General features: G+C 35.3%; 1 protein-coding gene across 1 annotated transcript; it reads right to left on the bottom strand.

Moving 5' to 3' along the window:
* Nucleotides 1–18,035, bottom strand: VSTM2A (V-set and transmembrane domain containing 2A; the record flags this gene model as incomplete). Its single annotated transcript, XM_010146711.1, has 2 exons — nucleotides 1–274; nucleotides 17,699–18,035. Coding segments are annotated over 2 exons (414 nt in total), but the record flags the coding sequence as incomplete, so codon positions are not given.
* Nucleotides 18,036–19,010: the final 975 nt, after the last annotated feature.

Raw genomic sequence — 19,010 nt, 5'->3', positions numbered from 1 at the left:
ATTATATTTATTATTTAGTATTTTTTTTGTACTTCCTGAAGAAGGTGCTCCTTGTGTAGAGATTTAGAGTACATTGGGTGCAGAGTGGTGGTTGGAGGTTAGGGTCAACTTTGCTGTCCGCTCCGTGGATTTTACAGGCGATTTGCTCTTTGCTTTAAGAAGAGAAAGTGATATTGGAAAAAGTCAGCACTTTTAGATTAAAGCAAAGCACCCTTCACAAAGCCACAAACAAGAAGCAGGACAGAAAGTCCATGGCTTGTAGCTATCCTCGCACCTGCGGAAGAAGTTATAAGATATTCGCTCATCTTGCAGATTTCCAATGCTCCTTATAAGGCTGTTTTAAACATATACATTTATATATTTAATTAGCTCGCCAGGTTGGCTCTGGTGCCCATGAATGTCTTGGCATGCACTGCAAATAACAACACATACAAAGTATTTCAGTCCCAGAGAGTTTGGTTTTGTTTTGTTTTGTTTTGCTTTGCTTTTGTTTGTCTTTTTAAACAACATTTACCAGTGAAACCATATACCAAGAGAAATAGACCCAAACACCTTCCACCTCACAGAGTTCTTTACAAAATCATTTCGAGCATCACATCATTGGCTGCTAACAAAAATTGTCTAGGGGCTACAGAGTGTTTTCTTGTAAAACAGAGGAGATATACTGTCAAATGGCTGTGCTATTTACAAAGGGGGAAACAATGCTAAAATATTTGAACTATTTATTTGTGAGAATGTTTTTCTTTTTAGAAAGCTATGAAAACCACAGTACATATCATTATTTCTGAAAACATGATGTTATATTTTAAGTACGTTATAGGAGTGAAAACATTCAGAACTTGGTTCACACACCAAGGACATGAGTATTTTGATGTCTTACATACCAAGTCTCAGTGCTTTATAACTTCCTATATCATAAAGAATTACACTCAGAATTAGTGACATATTACTTGAGGTGAAAAACATAAAATTGTTTTGGTTACACTATAAATAAAAGTTTCAGTTATAACAGGTTAATGCATGATTAATAGATTCTGTAGCTGTGTTGAATATTTAACAAGGATGATTATTATGGTTACAGGCATCAATTCTATAACAAAGTAATAATGGTGCATAAGCAGTCCACAATAACATTGGACTTTTAATAACTGGTTATATTTTTAAAAAATCTATTAATCATGTATAAGCTATTGTTGTAAAGAATTTAATATTAAACTGAATGCTGAATTATTGCATCCCCCAAAAGCAGATTTAACTTGTCATCAAGAATGTACACAAGAAAAGCAAGAACTCAAGGCAAATTCTCAATTTTTGAAGTTTTCAGATATTTATCTGTGAAACATTTCTCTATATCTGCTAACTATTTTCATTAGCGTACCAAGAAGTATTTCTGTTCTTGCCTTCAGTAGTTTTTTCCCTTTAAAAATGGGGGTTAAACTAAACCCCAGATCTCTGCAACCTGCTTCCTTTTTAAAATACATGGTGTGAGATGTTACATATATAGTAGTTGTCAGACTCAGAATGCTGTCACATACACAAGAGCTTCTAAGTAACAGGGGTATTTCTGTTATCTATGTGTGAACTGATGAATATTATCTTTTAAATGGAAACATGTCTCAAAGACATTACTAAGATTTTAAAAGATGTCCAAGGGAATGCTAAGCTTAATTCCTGGTGAATATAGACAGGAGTGGGAAGCCTACTTTTCTCTTGCCCATCTTATAAATGTTAGCCGAGCTGTAATCCGCTGCAGCACTTTCTTGGGCCTCTTAGAACACTTGTTTTGTCTTAGTAACAAGCAAACACACAAGGAAATTCACTGTAACTTCTTCCTGTGGATTGTTCTCATACAGATAGCATTTACAGGCTTGTGCCCAATGATCAAGTTCAATTTCTGGTTTTAGTTTTATTGCAGCATGGCTTTGTTCTCTCTCTTTTTTTTAAAACATACTTTTATAAAGTAATTTCTTTCCATAATTAGGTTAGCAGAACTTAGTTAGAACCTTTGTTAGTGTTAGATCATTCATAGAATGATAGACTCATAGAATCACAGAAACAATTAGGTTGGAAAAGACATTCAAGATTATCAAGTCCAATCATAGAATAAAATATTAAATTATTTTCATTCATTTTATTCCATTTAAATATCATTTTGGTTGAACTAGAGAAATATACTGCTCAAGACAATTCTAAAGAGGTCTTTGGAGATATATTTCTGCTGCACAAAATATGTAGAATGCAAATAAGGATAAATACTCAGAAGTCTCATGGATATTTTTTAAAAGAGCATTTTAACGATTAATGGTTTTATAATTTGAGAATTTGGAAGTTGTGATGTGTGAAAGAGAAACAGTATGACATAAAATAGGTTTGATTTAAACTATTTTACAGTAGGAAAAGCAGCACCATAATATTTACAGGCAAAGAATTCTTTGCATTTTGCTTTGTTTTTTCATTATGACAATCTCTAAATTAGGGTCATATATTGCATATACATGATAAACATTTAATTTATAATTTTCAGTCTTTGTATAAATTACAACCTCCCTCCGAATCATACCACACGATCTACATGCATATTCTTCCGTAAATGAAAAGTTTTGGGTTTTTTAGCTTTTCAGAGTTTTAGGTTGGAGTACATGCAGTAAGTACAAGATAAAGCAATAGTTAACACATAAGAAAAATTTTAAAGAAAATACAAATAAACCAATTTCTGCTCCTAGGTGAAGAAAGGGGCTGTTAGGATTACTGGAAGTCACTGACATAAACAGTGACCTCTGCATGGTTTCAGGGACAGGTTAGTATAGCCTAATATTATCTCACATCTGTATTTACTGGCTTAATAGTTCCCAAAATGCTATCTAATCCAAAGTGATACTTCCTCAGTAATATATAGTCCCCAATAAAATTTACATGCAATATATAGTGACATATATGACTTCAGGGGCACTCATCTTTTCAGTGATTCATTATGAAACTTATATAGAGTTTAAATATACACAGGGTTTTTTTTGTGTGGGTTTTTTTTTTTTTTTTGGTTGGTTGGTTTTTTTTCTGGAGTTGTGTAAAAGAACTGTGTTTGTTCTCTCATTAATTCAAGTATTTCTTTGGATTTTGGAAGGGTGAAAGCTGCGAATATAGAATAATAACATAGCAAACCTGAAAGAAGCCTTTTTAGATTTTATTCCTTTTTCTATTCTGTCATAATTGTTTATATTCTATTATTTTGATTTTTATCTTGATAAAAGATAAGCAAACAGAAATTTCCATTTTGACTGCAAATCTAAAAGACATAGCGTGTTTAAATCAGAGATTGAATTCCACTGCTCTTAGACTAAAATCAAAGTACAGATCAGAATCCAAATGTCTCAGAAATACAGAGTATCCAAATTCAAAGTTTTCATGCAGATGTATTTTTAGTGTACTAATCTCAACAGGACTTAAATAGTATCACAGAAACTGTAAGCACAGTAATATAAGTATAAACGTGTTGATCTGGCTGTTGATTTGCTAAATCAATTACTCATTTCCCTTCCATTTCTAACATTATTTTCCAATTAACACAATGAGAGCTAAAAGAAGTTTTATTGCAGGTCAAGAACACTGAGCAAAGCTGGACTACAATTCTTTTTCCCTCAAAGACAGTAACTTGGAACAAGAATGGTTGCATATGTGTATATATTATTTCTACATTATTAGTTAAACTCTACTTGATGTGTAGGTCAGGGATTGTCATGTTTTGACCTATCATCCACTGGGATCTGGTTAAATTCTTGCTGTGAGATGCAAATACCCATGTGTTGTTTTCTGTTTCCTGACACTGACATACATCCAAAAGAGCAAATGCCCATGAAATACTTAGCCTTCGCCTGTAAACAAATGCTGTATTGCCACAGGCATGTGATCATGAGATAAGCTTCTGTGCAGCAGCATGAGAGTAGTTCATCCCATTAAATTCTTTGAAACCATGATTTATTCAAATATGTGGTTTACTCAAATGCCAGAAAACCAGAAAAAACGCCACAGTGATACATAATTGTGATCATAGTGTTTAAAATAATAACATAATCTCTGTCAGAAATGTTGAACCATATTTCATGGCTCATAATGTATGCACCAAATAGCTATACATCAATTTTATTCTGCTAATGAGATTCATTTTAGAGCATCTAAATATAAAATAAAACTAGCATAAGTTATAAATTGTTAGTAAACCCTAAATGATCAAAAAAATACTTACTCATTGCATGCCTGAATGACTATAATCCCTTGCTTTCACTAAGATATTGATCAGACAAAATTTGTGTAAAATTAAATGAGATTTTAGGACTCAGGCAGAATGGTCATTTATTTTTCACAACTGGACAAAACACTGATTTGTAAACTAAGCAACTGCCTCAGGCCCCACAGTTTTAGAATCCCCTATTTGTAAAAGAACTTTACACGGTTAACCACCTGGGTCTCAAGTAGTTTTCATCTACGAGAGTGTTGAAATTTAGTGGTTTTGGCATTTCTTGTGCTTGCTAAGGTCTCTGAGATGCAATAGTCTCCTGCACTCTGATCCTCAATACCCATCAGAGCCTCTGAAAATTAAATTCTTACAGTTTTGTTTATAATGAGTAGTGTATTGTCATATAAATAGCAGAATGAATCTGTGAATTCAACACTGTTTTAATATCTTACTAAGCATACACATTTAGTGAGGGTGTCCTTGATTGTCCTTTAATTAGTGAGCCACTTATCATGAAGGAAGATTAGTGCCTAAGTAGAATCTTGTTTTTATGCTCACCAGTACAGGAGAAATACAGCCAGTCACACAAAAGTCCATCCTATATTCTCTGTATATTACACAATGCCAAACTATCCCTGAATATATATGGAGAAGCAGGAGGTGAGGACCTTTTTTGCTTGTGCTGAATAGCAGTGGATTTTGTTGTACTACCGGTTTCTGAAATCACAGAGGTGTGAAAACCATGGTGGTTTAATTTTTCAGGGATTTTACTCATATTTTCCATTTTAAGTGTCTGGTTTGCAACACTCAGCTGTACCTTATAGTGTTAGATTTGAAATAGCATTCTTATAAGTCCAAGCTGAGATCACATGAAATCATAATCTTGCCTGATAAACATGTAAAGTAAGTAAAAGTGCATGAAGTACCTGCCTTAATTTTAGTGTGGAAATTAATGAATCATAAGATTTACTGGAAGACATTTGCAGTTTTACATCCATAAAGATAGGTGAAACTAATTTTGGTTGATTTTATTTGAAATTTTATTTGAGTTTGTCTCTCAAAGATTTAAAATAAATAGGTTCTTCCACTCTGGCCTACAAATTGCTCCCTTTTTTATTTCTCTGAACTGGAGAAATAAGCTACCTATGGCTCTCCTCTACTGCTGGAATATATAATCATGTTGAGGAAGAAAATTTCCCTTCTACAAATTTAAGTTTCCCCTTTCCTTCCTCAGGGAAATTAGTTCTCATGTATTTTAAGGTTCAATCACCTGTGTTTCATTTTGGAGAGCTGAATGACAAAAGATTAGCAATAAGTATCATCTTCAAGCCTCCTAATGTAGACAGTTTTGCTTAGGCTGCCAATCCATCTTTCTCCATTGGTTGTACAGTAGTCATCCCAAAATAGTGTGAATTGCTCATCACTGCCTTGAGCAAACATAGCACACAGGTCAAATAAATTCATCTTACATACCAGAAGACAAGTTCAGAATTTCTGATTAGGTTTATTTTTTATTTGCATTTTGGAAGAAAACTCCTGCTTCCAAATTGATGGAAATTTAGAATAGGCTATGTATTGAACTTCCATGAACTCTAATTTCCATTCAGTGTGTAGCTCTGTTCATCTGCTATGTGTACCTTTTCTGACAGTGACACCGAGAAGTCAGGAAGAGGCATCCATCCTGGATGGATGTTTATTCCCTAACTTTCATTAAGTAAGGTGCCCAGGCGACCAGAGGTGTTCAGTCCTGTCATGGGACAAAAGAAAGTGACAACTTTCCAACCCTGAGTAGGGGAAAGAACTCTGCCAGAGGTTTGTGCCACAATAACTCCTGGAGTTCTTTCTAGGCTACATCTACACCAAAACCCACGTTCTAATGCAAACTTGAGGTGGAAATATTTGGGAGAGGAAAAACCTGAGGAGAGTTCAAATATAGGTATCGTAGTAAAATGTTACTTGGCTTTAGGCAGTGATCTAAAACAGCTATAGTAAATCTATAAAAAGACAATAGATAGCAGTATAAAGGGAGAAAGAAAGATGAGTAGAACTTCAAATGAGTTGTGTGATTTCACAGTGCCAAAATGGACAGAAGTAGAATTATGGGTACACTTGTGTGAACAAACATGGGATTTTACATTCAGGACACTTTCTGCATCATCCCTTACATCAACCCACATCTGGGGAAACATTTAAAACTTGTTCTTCCTCTGCAACATATCTGAGACTCATGGTTTTCTTTTTAACCCTTCAAAGAATGCTCGTGTTCATATTTCATTCTTTAACCCCTTGACCAAAACCAGGCTTCCTAATTCGGCCATTATGCACTATGAAGAAGCTAAATTGATCTTTAATGTCATTCTCAAAGATGAAAATGAGATCATGAAATGATTTGAACCTGCCATACTTTTACCTTGAACAGGCAGGCAGAAGGGATGAGATCCCTAAATACATAACTGAAATGGGAATTGCATCAACATCTGTAGTTTTTCATAGTGTTCTGACGAAAATAGTCAAAAATATTGTTGAGTTTGATCAGTTTTTCAGGAAGATGAACTGGATAGTGTAGTTGGCTTAGTCCATATCTAGTCTAATTCAGTACCTGAAGGTGGCCTACAAGAAAGCTGATGGGGGTCTTTTTTGCATCATAACTTTTTAATCAATCATAGTTTTTACATGGGGGCCCATAGCGACAGGACAAGGGGTAACAGGTTTAAATTGAAAGAGGGTTGATTTAAACTGTATATTAGGAAAAAAAAAATCTTCACTGAGAGGGTGGTGAGACACTGAAACAGGTTGCCCAGAGAAGCTGTGGATACCCCATCCCTGGAAGTGTTCAAGGTCAGGCTGGATGAGGCTTTGAGCAACCTGGTCTAGTGGAAGGTGTCCCTGCCCATGGCAGAGGGTTGGAACTAGGTGATCTTTAAGGTCCCTTCCGACCCAAACTGTTCTGTGATTCTATGATAATTCTTGATCTCTATGTCCTTTATCATGTTATTCACAAATTCTATCATCACCAGTGAATTTCCTTCTGTTTTAATATGTAGCTTTCTTTAAACTGTGTCAATAAGTAGTTCAGGACTAAATCGTATTTTACATACTAGCATAATTAGGATGTTTTGACAGTTTTGCATTGAATTCATGAGTGTTATTCATTTCTGTAGCAATGATCCTGAATTTTGTTCAAATGCTTATGTTTCCTGGAAAATTATTTTGGCTGTTTTGTCTGAAAATGAGTCTAGCTCTCTGAACAGATTATTCCATCAAAAATTCAGCATCTGAAATTTTAAATTCCCTGACATTGTCATGTGGTACTCGCATAAATAAGTTTAGAATAGTAAAATAACAGTGATTTAGATACCCATTTGGTGAAATGAAGTGTAGACGAATTCTCTCTGGAGTTGATATGTGGGGTACAGTATGTCAGGGTCAAAAACTTTCAGCTTTAGATATACCCAGAACCATATTCCTCCTTCTAGCAGCTTAAAACATTTTTGATTATTAGCTGCCTCAAATTTCATGGGTTCAGCCAAGGTTATAGTGGGATCTTGATGTTTCTGAATTGTTTAGTGGTTGTACAACTATGACTACTACCATCACTATATATTTATTATATGATGGAAGCTTTTTTGTGCTGATACTCAAACTTCACTGACTGACTTCCTTTTCTTACAGGAATGACATTCTGCGCACCTGGGGCTCTCAGCCATATGTGTTCAGGCGTCAGCCATTTGTAGCAGATAACCTAATTATCGTCTTCCTTTTTTCAAGGAGTTTCAGCCTGCAAATTTTAGAAGTTTTGGAGGGTTTGTTTTGGAGTTTTGTTTTTGGTTTTGTTGTTTGGTTTTTTGGGGGGGTTTTGTTTGTTTGTTTGTTTGTTGTTTTTTGAGGGTTTGCTGTTTTGTTGTGGTGGAGTGTTTGTTTGTTTGTTTTCTTTCTTTATGCTGGATATCTCCTCACATAAGTAGTAATGCATTGACTTCAATTGTTTCTATTTCAGAGAGAGAGTACTTTTTGGGAAAAATGTTGTTAAGAGAGATGTTTGCATATGTGAAACTCTAGTGTTAGTTAAAATAAAACTAGTGTGAAAGGCAGTCCAATATTCAGTGCCCATTGCAACAGTTAAAAGCTGAAAGAGAGGGGGACAAACTCAAGCAAAGGCAGGCTCTAAATAGGGTAATTGGTATTGTTTGAAAACCACTGGCAGAATGTTTTATGACTGCTCTTATCAACACTGGGCACCTTTCTCATTCATACTATCCCTGGAAACCATGGAAGTAAAATATCTTAGACTGTTTTAAATGCATGACGAAAAAATATATATATAAACCACTGCATTTCTATTTACCCATATGAAATGGCTGATTCCAAATCGAATGCATTTTTTCTGTGACTGCCCTGTGGTAATCCATCGCCATCCATTTACTTTTATATAGTTATAGCCCATCTTGAATGAAGGCGGGAACTTAGGTAAACAAAAATGATCAAGTTATTTCTTTTGTTAGTAACTGGCTTCTGCTGCTGTAAGTAAACGTGGCTCCAGCACAAATTGTTCAGACACAATGTATGCTACATTGCAACTAAACTATTGAGAGCCATTTCTGAAAGATATCATAAAGTTGCAACAAAATTTTTATTTGTAGAAAAATAGAATTTAATTAATCTTTTTCCTCCTCTGCTTTTTACATCTTGTTCATCCTTTCATCTATCAGAAAAGAAATCTTAAGTGGGATGATACTTAATATTACTCTATCATCTTCAACAGCACTGTCATTACAAGAAAAATACATAGAAAAAAGGTTATTATAACATAGACAGAAAGAAAATTATCATTCTTTGTAAATATTTCAGCTTGATATATTCAATCCTTTTGCTCACTTTTCACACCTGACACTGCTTAGGCTTATGTTTGACATACAGTCAACTTGATCTCCTTCTATTTATATCATTTATATAAGAGCTATTTTCATGGAACTCAGCTAAGCTCCCATTTATTTGTACCCATCCGAATGGATGAGTCTGTTTTCTTCTGATTCCTAGATGGTAAGTGTTTTGAGGCAAGGATATTCTTCTCATCCTTTGTTTGCTTGGTGGATAATGCAGTTGTTATAGAGATTAGAACAATGCCTCTGACTAACAGAACATACCTCTGTCTAAGGGCTATGACTCACGAGCTCCTAATGGTTTTTAGCTGGAGCAGTTTAAGATCATAGTGCCCCCATCTCTCTACCTCCCCCTCTTATGGAAATTAAACACCCAGTAGTAGGAATGACACAAGCAAACCCCATGACAACTCTTAATCTGTCTCAATTAAACAGCTGAATGTTTCAGTTTATCAGCTGTTATAGAGCATTTAATGCTCATCGATCACTGTGAACTGAGATAACTGAGGAGCTGGCACCTATTTCCTTCTGCTGTCATGTTTGGGGCAACAAATTCTCATTGGGGCAAGAGAGAGATTTTGAGTGGCACAATTTTAAACTTTAAGATCTAAATCCGAGTTCACAAGTCAAAGCATTAATCCTTCCTATTACTGTGATAGAAACCAAAAAATACATTATCACCCTTACAACCAGTGTGCTAGTTGGAAAATGGTCAATTGTGAGAATGAAATGAAGGATTTGTGATGAATCCTGTATTAATTCCATCTCCATCACATTCTAATTTTTTTAATTTTTCTACTTTTAGTTCAGATTTATTTACCTTTCTCATTACTGTGCTGAGATGTGGGATCAATCATAATCATGAAATATCATTCATTTATTCAAAGACTTTCCAGGTATAAGATGGTCACTGATCCTCAGTACATATTCTATACATGTAGAAAATGCATCTGAATACAAAATAGGTATTTGACCTGTTATTTTGGCAGATTTTCAGACAGGCACTCTGCTATGTGGCCATATTCTCAAAGGGTATTATTCTACTAAAGAGCTTTGCACCATCTGAATGTTTAGCTCTCTAAGAGACCTCCTGCTAGGCTTTGTAATTGATTTACTATTGCTCCTTCTTAAAACTTCTTGCCCTTTAAACTCGTTTTTCAGTTGCACAGAATGAACTGTGCAACTATTTGTTAAATATATGTGCAACTATAGAAATGTGCAACATTTTCTATAGTCACGTAGAAGTCACTTCTATAGTCATTAGAGTCCTATGGCTGTGAATTGGTGACCAAGAGCCTCCATCACTGTCACAGGAAAGAGCAGCAGCTAAGGGAGTAACAGTAGTAGAAACAGGACTGGCAGCAGAATATCATCCAGGCTAGTTATTGGTATTTTTGTTGCTGTTGATGAACACACAGATCCTATGCACAAAGCACTGGGAATGCTGGCTGTGGCAGTTAACTTTCACAGTTTTAGTCTTCTCAAAACATTAGGCATCTTTGTTCCAAGACAGTAGCGTTTGTCAGTAGGTGGGGGAGCAAAGTTTAGTGAGGCTGATCCAAATGGAACACCAACACACAGATAAAATAGCAAGTTGAACTGCCAAAAAGTAGGATGGCAACTTCCTTATGATAAGGTAAAATGAAAGGTTTGGGGCAGACTCTTCTCTTCACAAGACCAGAGGAGAGATCATCAGCTGCTCTTCAAATGACATCCGGCTTTATCATCAGGAAAGTAGGATTAATTGATTATTACTGTAGCTCTAAAGAAGGTTATGTGTCTGGAATAACTTTGAAGCTCATGAATTATTTAATCAAGTGGAAAATCCCAGAGAATAAGAAAACATTAATAGTGTTGAGCTTAATAGCTAGTCCAGTCTAAGGTTTAAAATATAAACACTAGAAAAAAAATCATCAAAGTTAATGAAAAAAACATGAAGAAACAAAACCCAACAACAAGAATGACCCCTTCCCCTGAATCTCAATGAGCTGAAGATAGAAGTTTTCAGATATTTTCCTTCCCTTCTTTCTGCTTCCAGACAGTTTCACTGTCCTAAACTCCTTTAGGAGGTACAGGCTGGGTAAAGCTTGGATTCTTCTTATAATTCACTCTCACTTTATAAGTAGAAGAGAATTCATCTTCATGTTTGAACCAAATTTTTTGCTGAATGCCATTCTTTTGGCTTCAGCACAGTTGAATCCATTCTGACCAGCAGATAATTCTACCCATTCTTTTTAATGTTAGGTGATGCAAAGGATTTTCCTAATAAAGTAAGGCATCATAGACAAGAAACTTTCTCATCTGAAACAAACAAAAATGTCCTCTGCTTTGCTGTATATGTATCAAGTAAAAAATGGATTTTGTTCTGAAGCAAGGAAATCCCATTGGCAGGCCTGTCACATCCGCTGCAATCTCTGATGACCCAGTGAAAGCTGCCTGATTGTGTAGCAATGAAAAGCAACGTGAACGCGCTGACGACTCATAAACAGCTTTTTTATCCCATGTTGTGCTTTTCTTCCTTTATTTTCTTCTCCTTCTTTACTAACTGTGTAGCTCATCTGCAGTCTTTCTGGTGGTTAATTAACAAAGAAAGCTGCATCAGGCATGTAGAACAGAATGGCCGTGATTCTGCTATTCAAGGAATTCTTGTGGGGTCCCCTACCAGATCTTTATATACGAATTATGTTCTAAAGGTGAAGTGAGTCTGAAAGGTTCGTTTTTAAATAGCTAAAAGAAAGGATGAGATGAGATTAAGTGCATACATAGCAATGGCAGATGGACAGTAAAATATACTGGTAAGGTTAACTAAAAGACCAGAAAAGGTCTCAGTATGCATGTGTGTAGATAAACAATGTATAGGGAGAAAGGGCAAAATGAGTTTCTTAAACTTTAGTTCCTGCTCTGTCTGTCCTCACTCTTTCTGGCCTAGCTTTATAGGACTCAAATATGTACTGCAGCATCCAAAGACAGTTTTCCCATGTTTTCATGCATATAACCTGTAAAGTATCTGAAAAAGTAACTTCTCAGCAGTAGTTCGGTCTATGTCTGAATAATGAAAATGGAAATCTGCCATAGAGTCCTCTTTCCTGTAGTAAAAACATTCTAATTTGCCATTACCTGCTTTCTCAAAATCCCTATTACACCTGCTTTTGATTAGCTAAGGTTATTGAACATTTCTTTCCAAACACCATCACTTTGACAGTAATATGCTACAGTGGATATACACATTTAAGGACAGAATCCATGATTATCTCAACAAATCTGAGAAGACCATGATTTTCTTCTATGATTCAGTATTAGCGCTTAACTATGGATATAACTAAGGATGAAAATATCGTCTCAGATTTCAGAGAGGATATGTTTGAAAAACAGCATACCCAGTACTCAGTCTGACATGGACATGGCATGAAAAACTGCTAAATGTCATAGAACAACAAAAGTGAACACATACTGGTTCATGAGTATTTTCTCTTCTTCATTCTTGAATTTGTGTTTTTGTAAAAGGGATAGAAACAAATGGAAAGGTGACAGTGGTGTACTATCAGTGGCAGTGAGAGATGGTTACAAAAAGTAGATACCATTTTGTAGGATATATGGGTTCTGCTTTTAGCTTCTGACAGGAGTTAGAACTGCAGATCCACTAAAAATATTTGTTATTGGATTCAGTTCGACAGGGAATAGGAGTTTAAATACTTGTATACATTTGCTTCTATCAGTAAGTCTTGAATGCATTTGATTCTGTCAGTAAGTATGCACATATAAGAAATAAAGGTACATGGTTTTTAAAAGGCAGTCTGCATTGGAAATCCTGACCTAAAAAAAATGTTTTTAGCTGCTGTTAAGATCTTGCTTTGTTGGTGTAGTTATTTGGAACAGAGTATCACTTCTTAGAAGATGCTTGCAATTTCAAGGGCAACAACTGACTAATAGGACTACATCCACTAACATCATAAGAATTTATTCCATTACTTCAGAGAAGCTAAAGAAGTGGGGTGGCTTTGTTGCAGGAAGACACAACGAAAGCGTACATTCCAAGTAAAAATAGAGATTGTGGAGTATGCAGGTGTAAAATGGGATAGTCTTTGCATCATCTTTTTGCAAGAATGCCTGAGAACTGCTAAATGATGTTCAGAACAAGAAGAGCAAAACTCTCATTTGGTTTTTGCTTTAATGTAGTCTTAAGGAACAGAGATGTGACTTTTTGCTGTGCAGCAATCGCAGTGATGGCTGATGCCTTCCAGCCTTACAGAAATTCACGGTTTCTGAGAGAGCAGCCTCAAAAGCCAGTCTTTCACTTAGTGCAGAAAGCAGCAATGTAGGCAATTGCCTTGGTGGAAGCTAGAGCAGATTTTTTGCCCTTTCACTTTAAGAGGAGATGGAACATAGAAGAAAAAAAAGAACAACACAGAAGTTGGTTTATATGTCAGAAGATTCTGGATTGGACATAAAATGTGGGCTTATAACAGGTTGTTAATAAAAAATTCCTGAGTTCTGTAGGTAAAAATGGAGATTGGAAGGCATGTTTTCTGTTTATCAGTATCAACAGACTGAAAGAAATATGTTTTCTTCCTCTTCTTTTGCACGCACACCTCATGATCAGTTTCTCATTGTGATTTATGATGTGTGAATCCAGGTCATTCTGCCTTAGGTAAGGACCACCTTTGTTCTCCTTTTCAAGTCACACACTGCAACTCTACCATCATCACAGGAAAAATTTTGGCATGCAGTTAGGTCAATAGTTGAATTTGTTACTTTAGAAAAGAACAAAAGGTTGCTAGAAATTTGTAGAGTCTGTTATGTAAGCCGTCAGAAAATGGACCTGACGGCACTTCTTCCTTTGAGTCTATTCCCTCTTGAGTTCTCTGAGCCTGATCTTGAGTCTGTAAAGCAACTAATGGTTTTGAGTGCTTTAACAAAGCATTGGAAGAACAGGAAGAGTTTGGGGGATATACACATTCTCAGCACATCAAATTCTGCAGCTCTTTGTGTTGCTATAAATGTTGAGTGTCTTGAATGCAGGTAACAGTTTGTCTGGATGCGTAACCATGAAACAGCAGGATTTGTTGCAGCCTATAGATTATTTAGTTTCCTTTTACTTGAATTCATTACAGCTCTTGGACCTCAGTTAATTGCAACATTGCTTAGAGTTATAAGACCCTGTGATAACTCTGTACTTTTACCTTTGGGCTAAGATACATTGTTATGAATTATGCAGAAAAAAAAGTCTGTCACTACCCCTGCATAGGACATTTTCTGGATATATGCAGATTAGCCTGTCAGATTACTCAGATTCCTGTTAAACTGTGATGGCTTATTTCATTTGCTGCAGCCATCACAGCTGAATATGAAATGAAAGGGTCAAGCTGTTTTAGCTTTGACTTTTGCTTTCTTGACATTTTTTGACTTTGAGGCAGATGTTTAGTACTTCTCAGAATATTTTCTGAAGACTGTGGGAGATATTCTCTTTTGTGCTTTCTTCCAATATTGAATCTCCATTATGCTAAAAATAACAAATATTTTTTTTTACACTCACATAGAATTTTCAGAGCAGTGCAAAATGATGAATGGGCCTCATATCACATTAATTTGTCAGCCCTGGCTATATAGCCCCCATCATAGTTATCAGATATAGTCTTATTGTTGAGTAAAAGGGGAGAATGGCAGAAACATCTGTTCAGTTGGGAAATGCTGATATTTTAAAATGTCAGTTACAATAAATGGCTTTTCTAGAGCTACTTTTTAAATATCTGTTGTTAAGAAATAAATTAAAATTTGCAGCATGCTTCAGGAGAGAAGGAGTCAAGCAGAGTACTGTCTACCTTTAAAAAATAATTTTTAGGGACAAAATATCTATATAATCAAAATCAATCTTATTTATATTTTCGTGAAGTTTTTTTCAGAAATAGCTGAATACAGATTTCCCAGTAATTTTGTAGTGGCATATTTTCCTTTGCTGCAAATGTATTCTGTAATACTCTGTGAGCATGGCAGTAAAATCTATCGCTTGCAAATAGTTATGCACCAGCTCTCTAATATTAGAGAGTATTTGATACAATTACCTATGGTTAATAGTACTTCTCTCTTCAAACAATATCAAACATTGCTGAAGTCAATGTATTAACAAGAACAAACATATCACAATCACCCACTTTGTTTTTCAAATACAACCATTTGGTTAATAATAACAGATTTTTACTCAACTATGTTTCTGTGTTCTAGACTGGACGGAAAAATTGCTTGCATGTAATGTAATCACACAGTGGTCTTGTGTATGCATATATAGTTGGCATGATGTTGAAGAAGAGTTTCTTATTTGAAAGTATGAGACTGTATTGAATTCAACATCCTGAAAAGAAAGACTATTACTCTCTATTATGCCTCCTTTCGGCTTTTCTAAGGTCTTAAAACTGATGTCTCTTCTTCCTTGGCAGAAGTTGCTCCTCAAAATTACACAGAGCTGAACAATCCCACTATCTTGTGCTCCCATGAGTATTTCTATTGGTGTAGAGTGAGTTTAAAATGGAGTGAAAATCCAAATCACACCATAGCTGGAAAATTAAACCCAGATTTCTTCAAGAAAAAGAAAAGTAAATCTTGGTTCTCAAGAGTAAAGCTGATGTTTATCAAAATATCACCAGTAATTGCTGCATAGCAAGTGACTGTTAATTTGAAATTAAGTCTAATAGGAATTCCTGGTTTGTTTCTTCAGTAGATGAGTTTCACCTCTTATGAATACAACATTAATCTGTGCTCTATCATAAAACAAATGAATTAATAACCTAAATTATATTTTAAGATGTTTAATTTTTAAATTATTTATGATTGGGATTTTCTGCACTTGATCTGCAGTAATCTTTGCTCAAGAAAAAAAAAAAAAAGATGAAGCTTTTCTGTGTTTTCTTTTTCATAGGGACCTTCACCTACTAGCTCTCAAATAATAAATGTTCCATAGTTGGGGAAGACATTGCTGGGACTAAAGACATTAAAAATATTATAGATTCATTTATATATTAAAAGTGGATTAGCTGTTGTGTGCCTACTTTGGCCCCAGTGCAGTGTAATCTGTTGCTATCCATTTCATAAACTTGTGCCTATTTTAATTAATTTCACATAAAATTGAACAGAGACCAGAGTTTTCATTTTATGGACAAGTCTGCTACCTTGCCATAAATGGGTCCAATGGATAATAAACAGTATACACATTTGTCTGAAAGGAAAGCCATGGCAGAAGGATGATTTTAAATCAATTGAAATTTTCCTCCAACAGCTCAAACAAATTTTGGAAGAGTTAAAAAATAAAGTGATAAAGAGAACTGAATTTAACCTCTAAATAAATTTTTGAATAATGTATATAGGGGTAACATGGTGGTAGTGGTATGTGCATCATCTTTTCTAGTAGCAGTAATTATTTTCATATGAATAATAGTATTGTTCCAATCTACAAGTGAAATGTGTATCCTTTATCAAAGTATTTTTTCTAATAGTAAGCTCATAAGACAAAAAATATTTTGTAATATTTCTGCTATGAAATTTGTTGCATTCCTAGTTTAGGTTTTGATGACATGGCATTTGCTAGTAGAAAACGGATGCATCAGAGCAAGCTAAGTTGGTTTCCATTATATATTTTAAGGTAGGTTGTGATCTCCTGCCTTACACTGGGCCCTCAGTGTAAAAGGAATTATCCCAGAAACCCTTAAACTTGAACAGTTTGTTTTCCAGAGGTTTTTTTGATAATTTACAACATGTATCAATTTTTTATCCTGTCCATCTCCCCGTTGCCATCATACAGCGGTTAGCAGTTGCATCTCTTGTATATTCATGTCCCTTTGCATAACTGTGAAATTTATTGTGTCAGTGTAGAAAATGCAGTCTTACATTGCTTATAAGTCATTTATACAGTGCTATACAAAAATGTGTAATATGTTAATTTCTGTGCAACAGACAATTGAGACATTGGTATTTTAACGCTTGATTCAAGGCTAATGGTCAACCTGCTGAAGATGACAAACCCATATTCTCTAACAAGTCCACCATCTTTCTAAAACCTACAGAACTGAAAAATGATCTGGTTTATGTAAAATCTTCTTAGATTTACAATTCTGCTTCATTATGAAATTAGGATTGATACTACAAGTATATTAATTTCACCAAATGTTAGAGATATAAAAGTTAGGTGACTGGTATAAATTAACATAGGAAGAAACACTTCTGGATGGGTGTTTTATTTAATTTATCATGCACAGCCATCTTAAAATGAGATGAGTCATTCACTCACATGCCCCTCTCTCTCTCTCCACTCACTACAGGGAAAGCTAAGCTTTGATTAGAGAGCTAACTTTAGGTGGATAAAACCAGTAGAGATAAAATCCACGCATAGGAATTTAAGGCTTTTGGTTTCTTCTGCTCAGAAAATTATTCTTCAGCTTTGAGGTTGTAAGGAGACAGCAAGAGGGATAGAGCCAGAAGGAAGGAGGAATAAATGAGCACCACACTCTTCCTAGTCAGAATTCCTGGTTACCTTGTTGAGTTAGCTTCCTTTTACATACTGGTAAACAATCAAATGAAAGCCCAAAATGCTTTACCATACCTGATTGTGGACTTTGTTTGAGGATTTTGGCTGCTGCTTCAGGGCTGGAGGTGGCACGCACACGTTGATTGGCAGAGTTATGGATGCTACTTGGAACAGCTGCTGAGATGTTTTTGCGAGGTTTCATGTCTTGCAACCACATTGGAGATGCCTCAAAGGCTTGCATTCGCCGAGAGTGACTGTTAGCGTTGACTTTGAGAAATGCCTGTGCCTTGTATTCCTGAAGGTCTCCATAGTTGGCATCGGTCACCCTGCACTCATACAAGCCTTCATCCTTTTTCCTCACTTTTGAAATCTGCAGCTTGTGGGAGATGTCATTCCCCTGTACTTTCACTGTCTGCAAATTTGCCAGGAAAACAAGCAAACAAACAGGTTGTCAGGTATTATTCTTTCTCTGGGAAGACTCTACAGCTGTAGAGCCTGTCCAGAGAAGATCAAGTGCCAAATTTATCAGTGGTGCCGTTGTGCTTACTGCAGGGAAGTTGCATCAAGGATAAATATGATTATTTGTACCTATAAGGATGTCTGACATCTTCTTCCCGAAGGAGTTTAGATATTTGCTCTTAAGTGCTAATTGGCTTCAGTCAAAAAATCCAAAGTACCATGCTTATTCCAGTTAATTGCTTAAGATCAGGAACATTCCTAATGAACATTCTTATATAAATCTAGTATCTATACACTTCATAGGTTAAATCTTTTCAGTTAGTTGGCTTTATTGAATATTCCATTCTTGAAATAGTGCATTAAATTTTTTTTATATGTTTGCCAAACTTTAGATTTTTTTAATAACAATTTATTAGATTACCTTATATTCTTCACGACACTGAAACTGCATATTTGACTTTCAATTTGTCTCCTTTGAGCACATCCAAACATTTGCTATTTTTTGTTTATTGACCATAACAAGACATCTTGTGTCAGGGAGTTTCTTTTTTCTCATTTATATAAGTGCGTACTTAATAGAAGGCATATATCATATCTGCAGCACAGATTCAAGTAACACATATTCAATATTGTTTTAAAAGTTGTCAGCTAAAGGAAGAGTCCTGGTTTATTTTTAATTGCTGTTAAAATCTGAAGATATGATAGCATATTTTTGTCTCACATAATTAGAACACACATAAGTAAATTATGCATCCAGAAACATGTGATAGGTATTAAGATGCATTAGGAAACATAATACAGATTCCTGACTCTGTGTTCCTCACTTTAGAGAATTTATATTTAATTAATTGGCTATTACTCTCTAGCTGGATTAATATCTGTTACCCCACAGGAAGCCAGTTGAAAAGGATTCAGTAAACTTCAGCTC

Source organism: Eurypyga helias, unplaced genomic scaffold, assembly GCF_000690775.1.
Source record: "Eurypyga helias isolate BGI_N326 unplaced genomic scaffold, ASM69077v1 scaffold12282, whole genome shotgun sequence".
In the NCBI taxonomy this organism is placed as follows: domain Eukaryota; kingdom Metazoa; phylum Chordata; class Aves; order Eurypygiformes; family Eurypygidae; genus Eurypyga; species Eurypyga helias.
The sequence above is the reverse complement of the archived record's forward strand: the minus strand, read 5'-3'. Positions and strand labels throughout refer to the sequence as shown.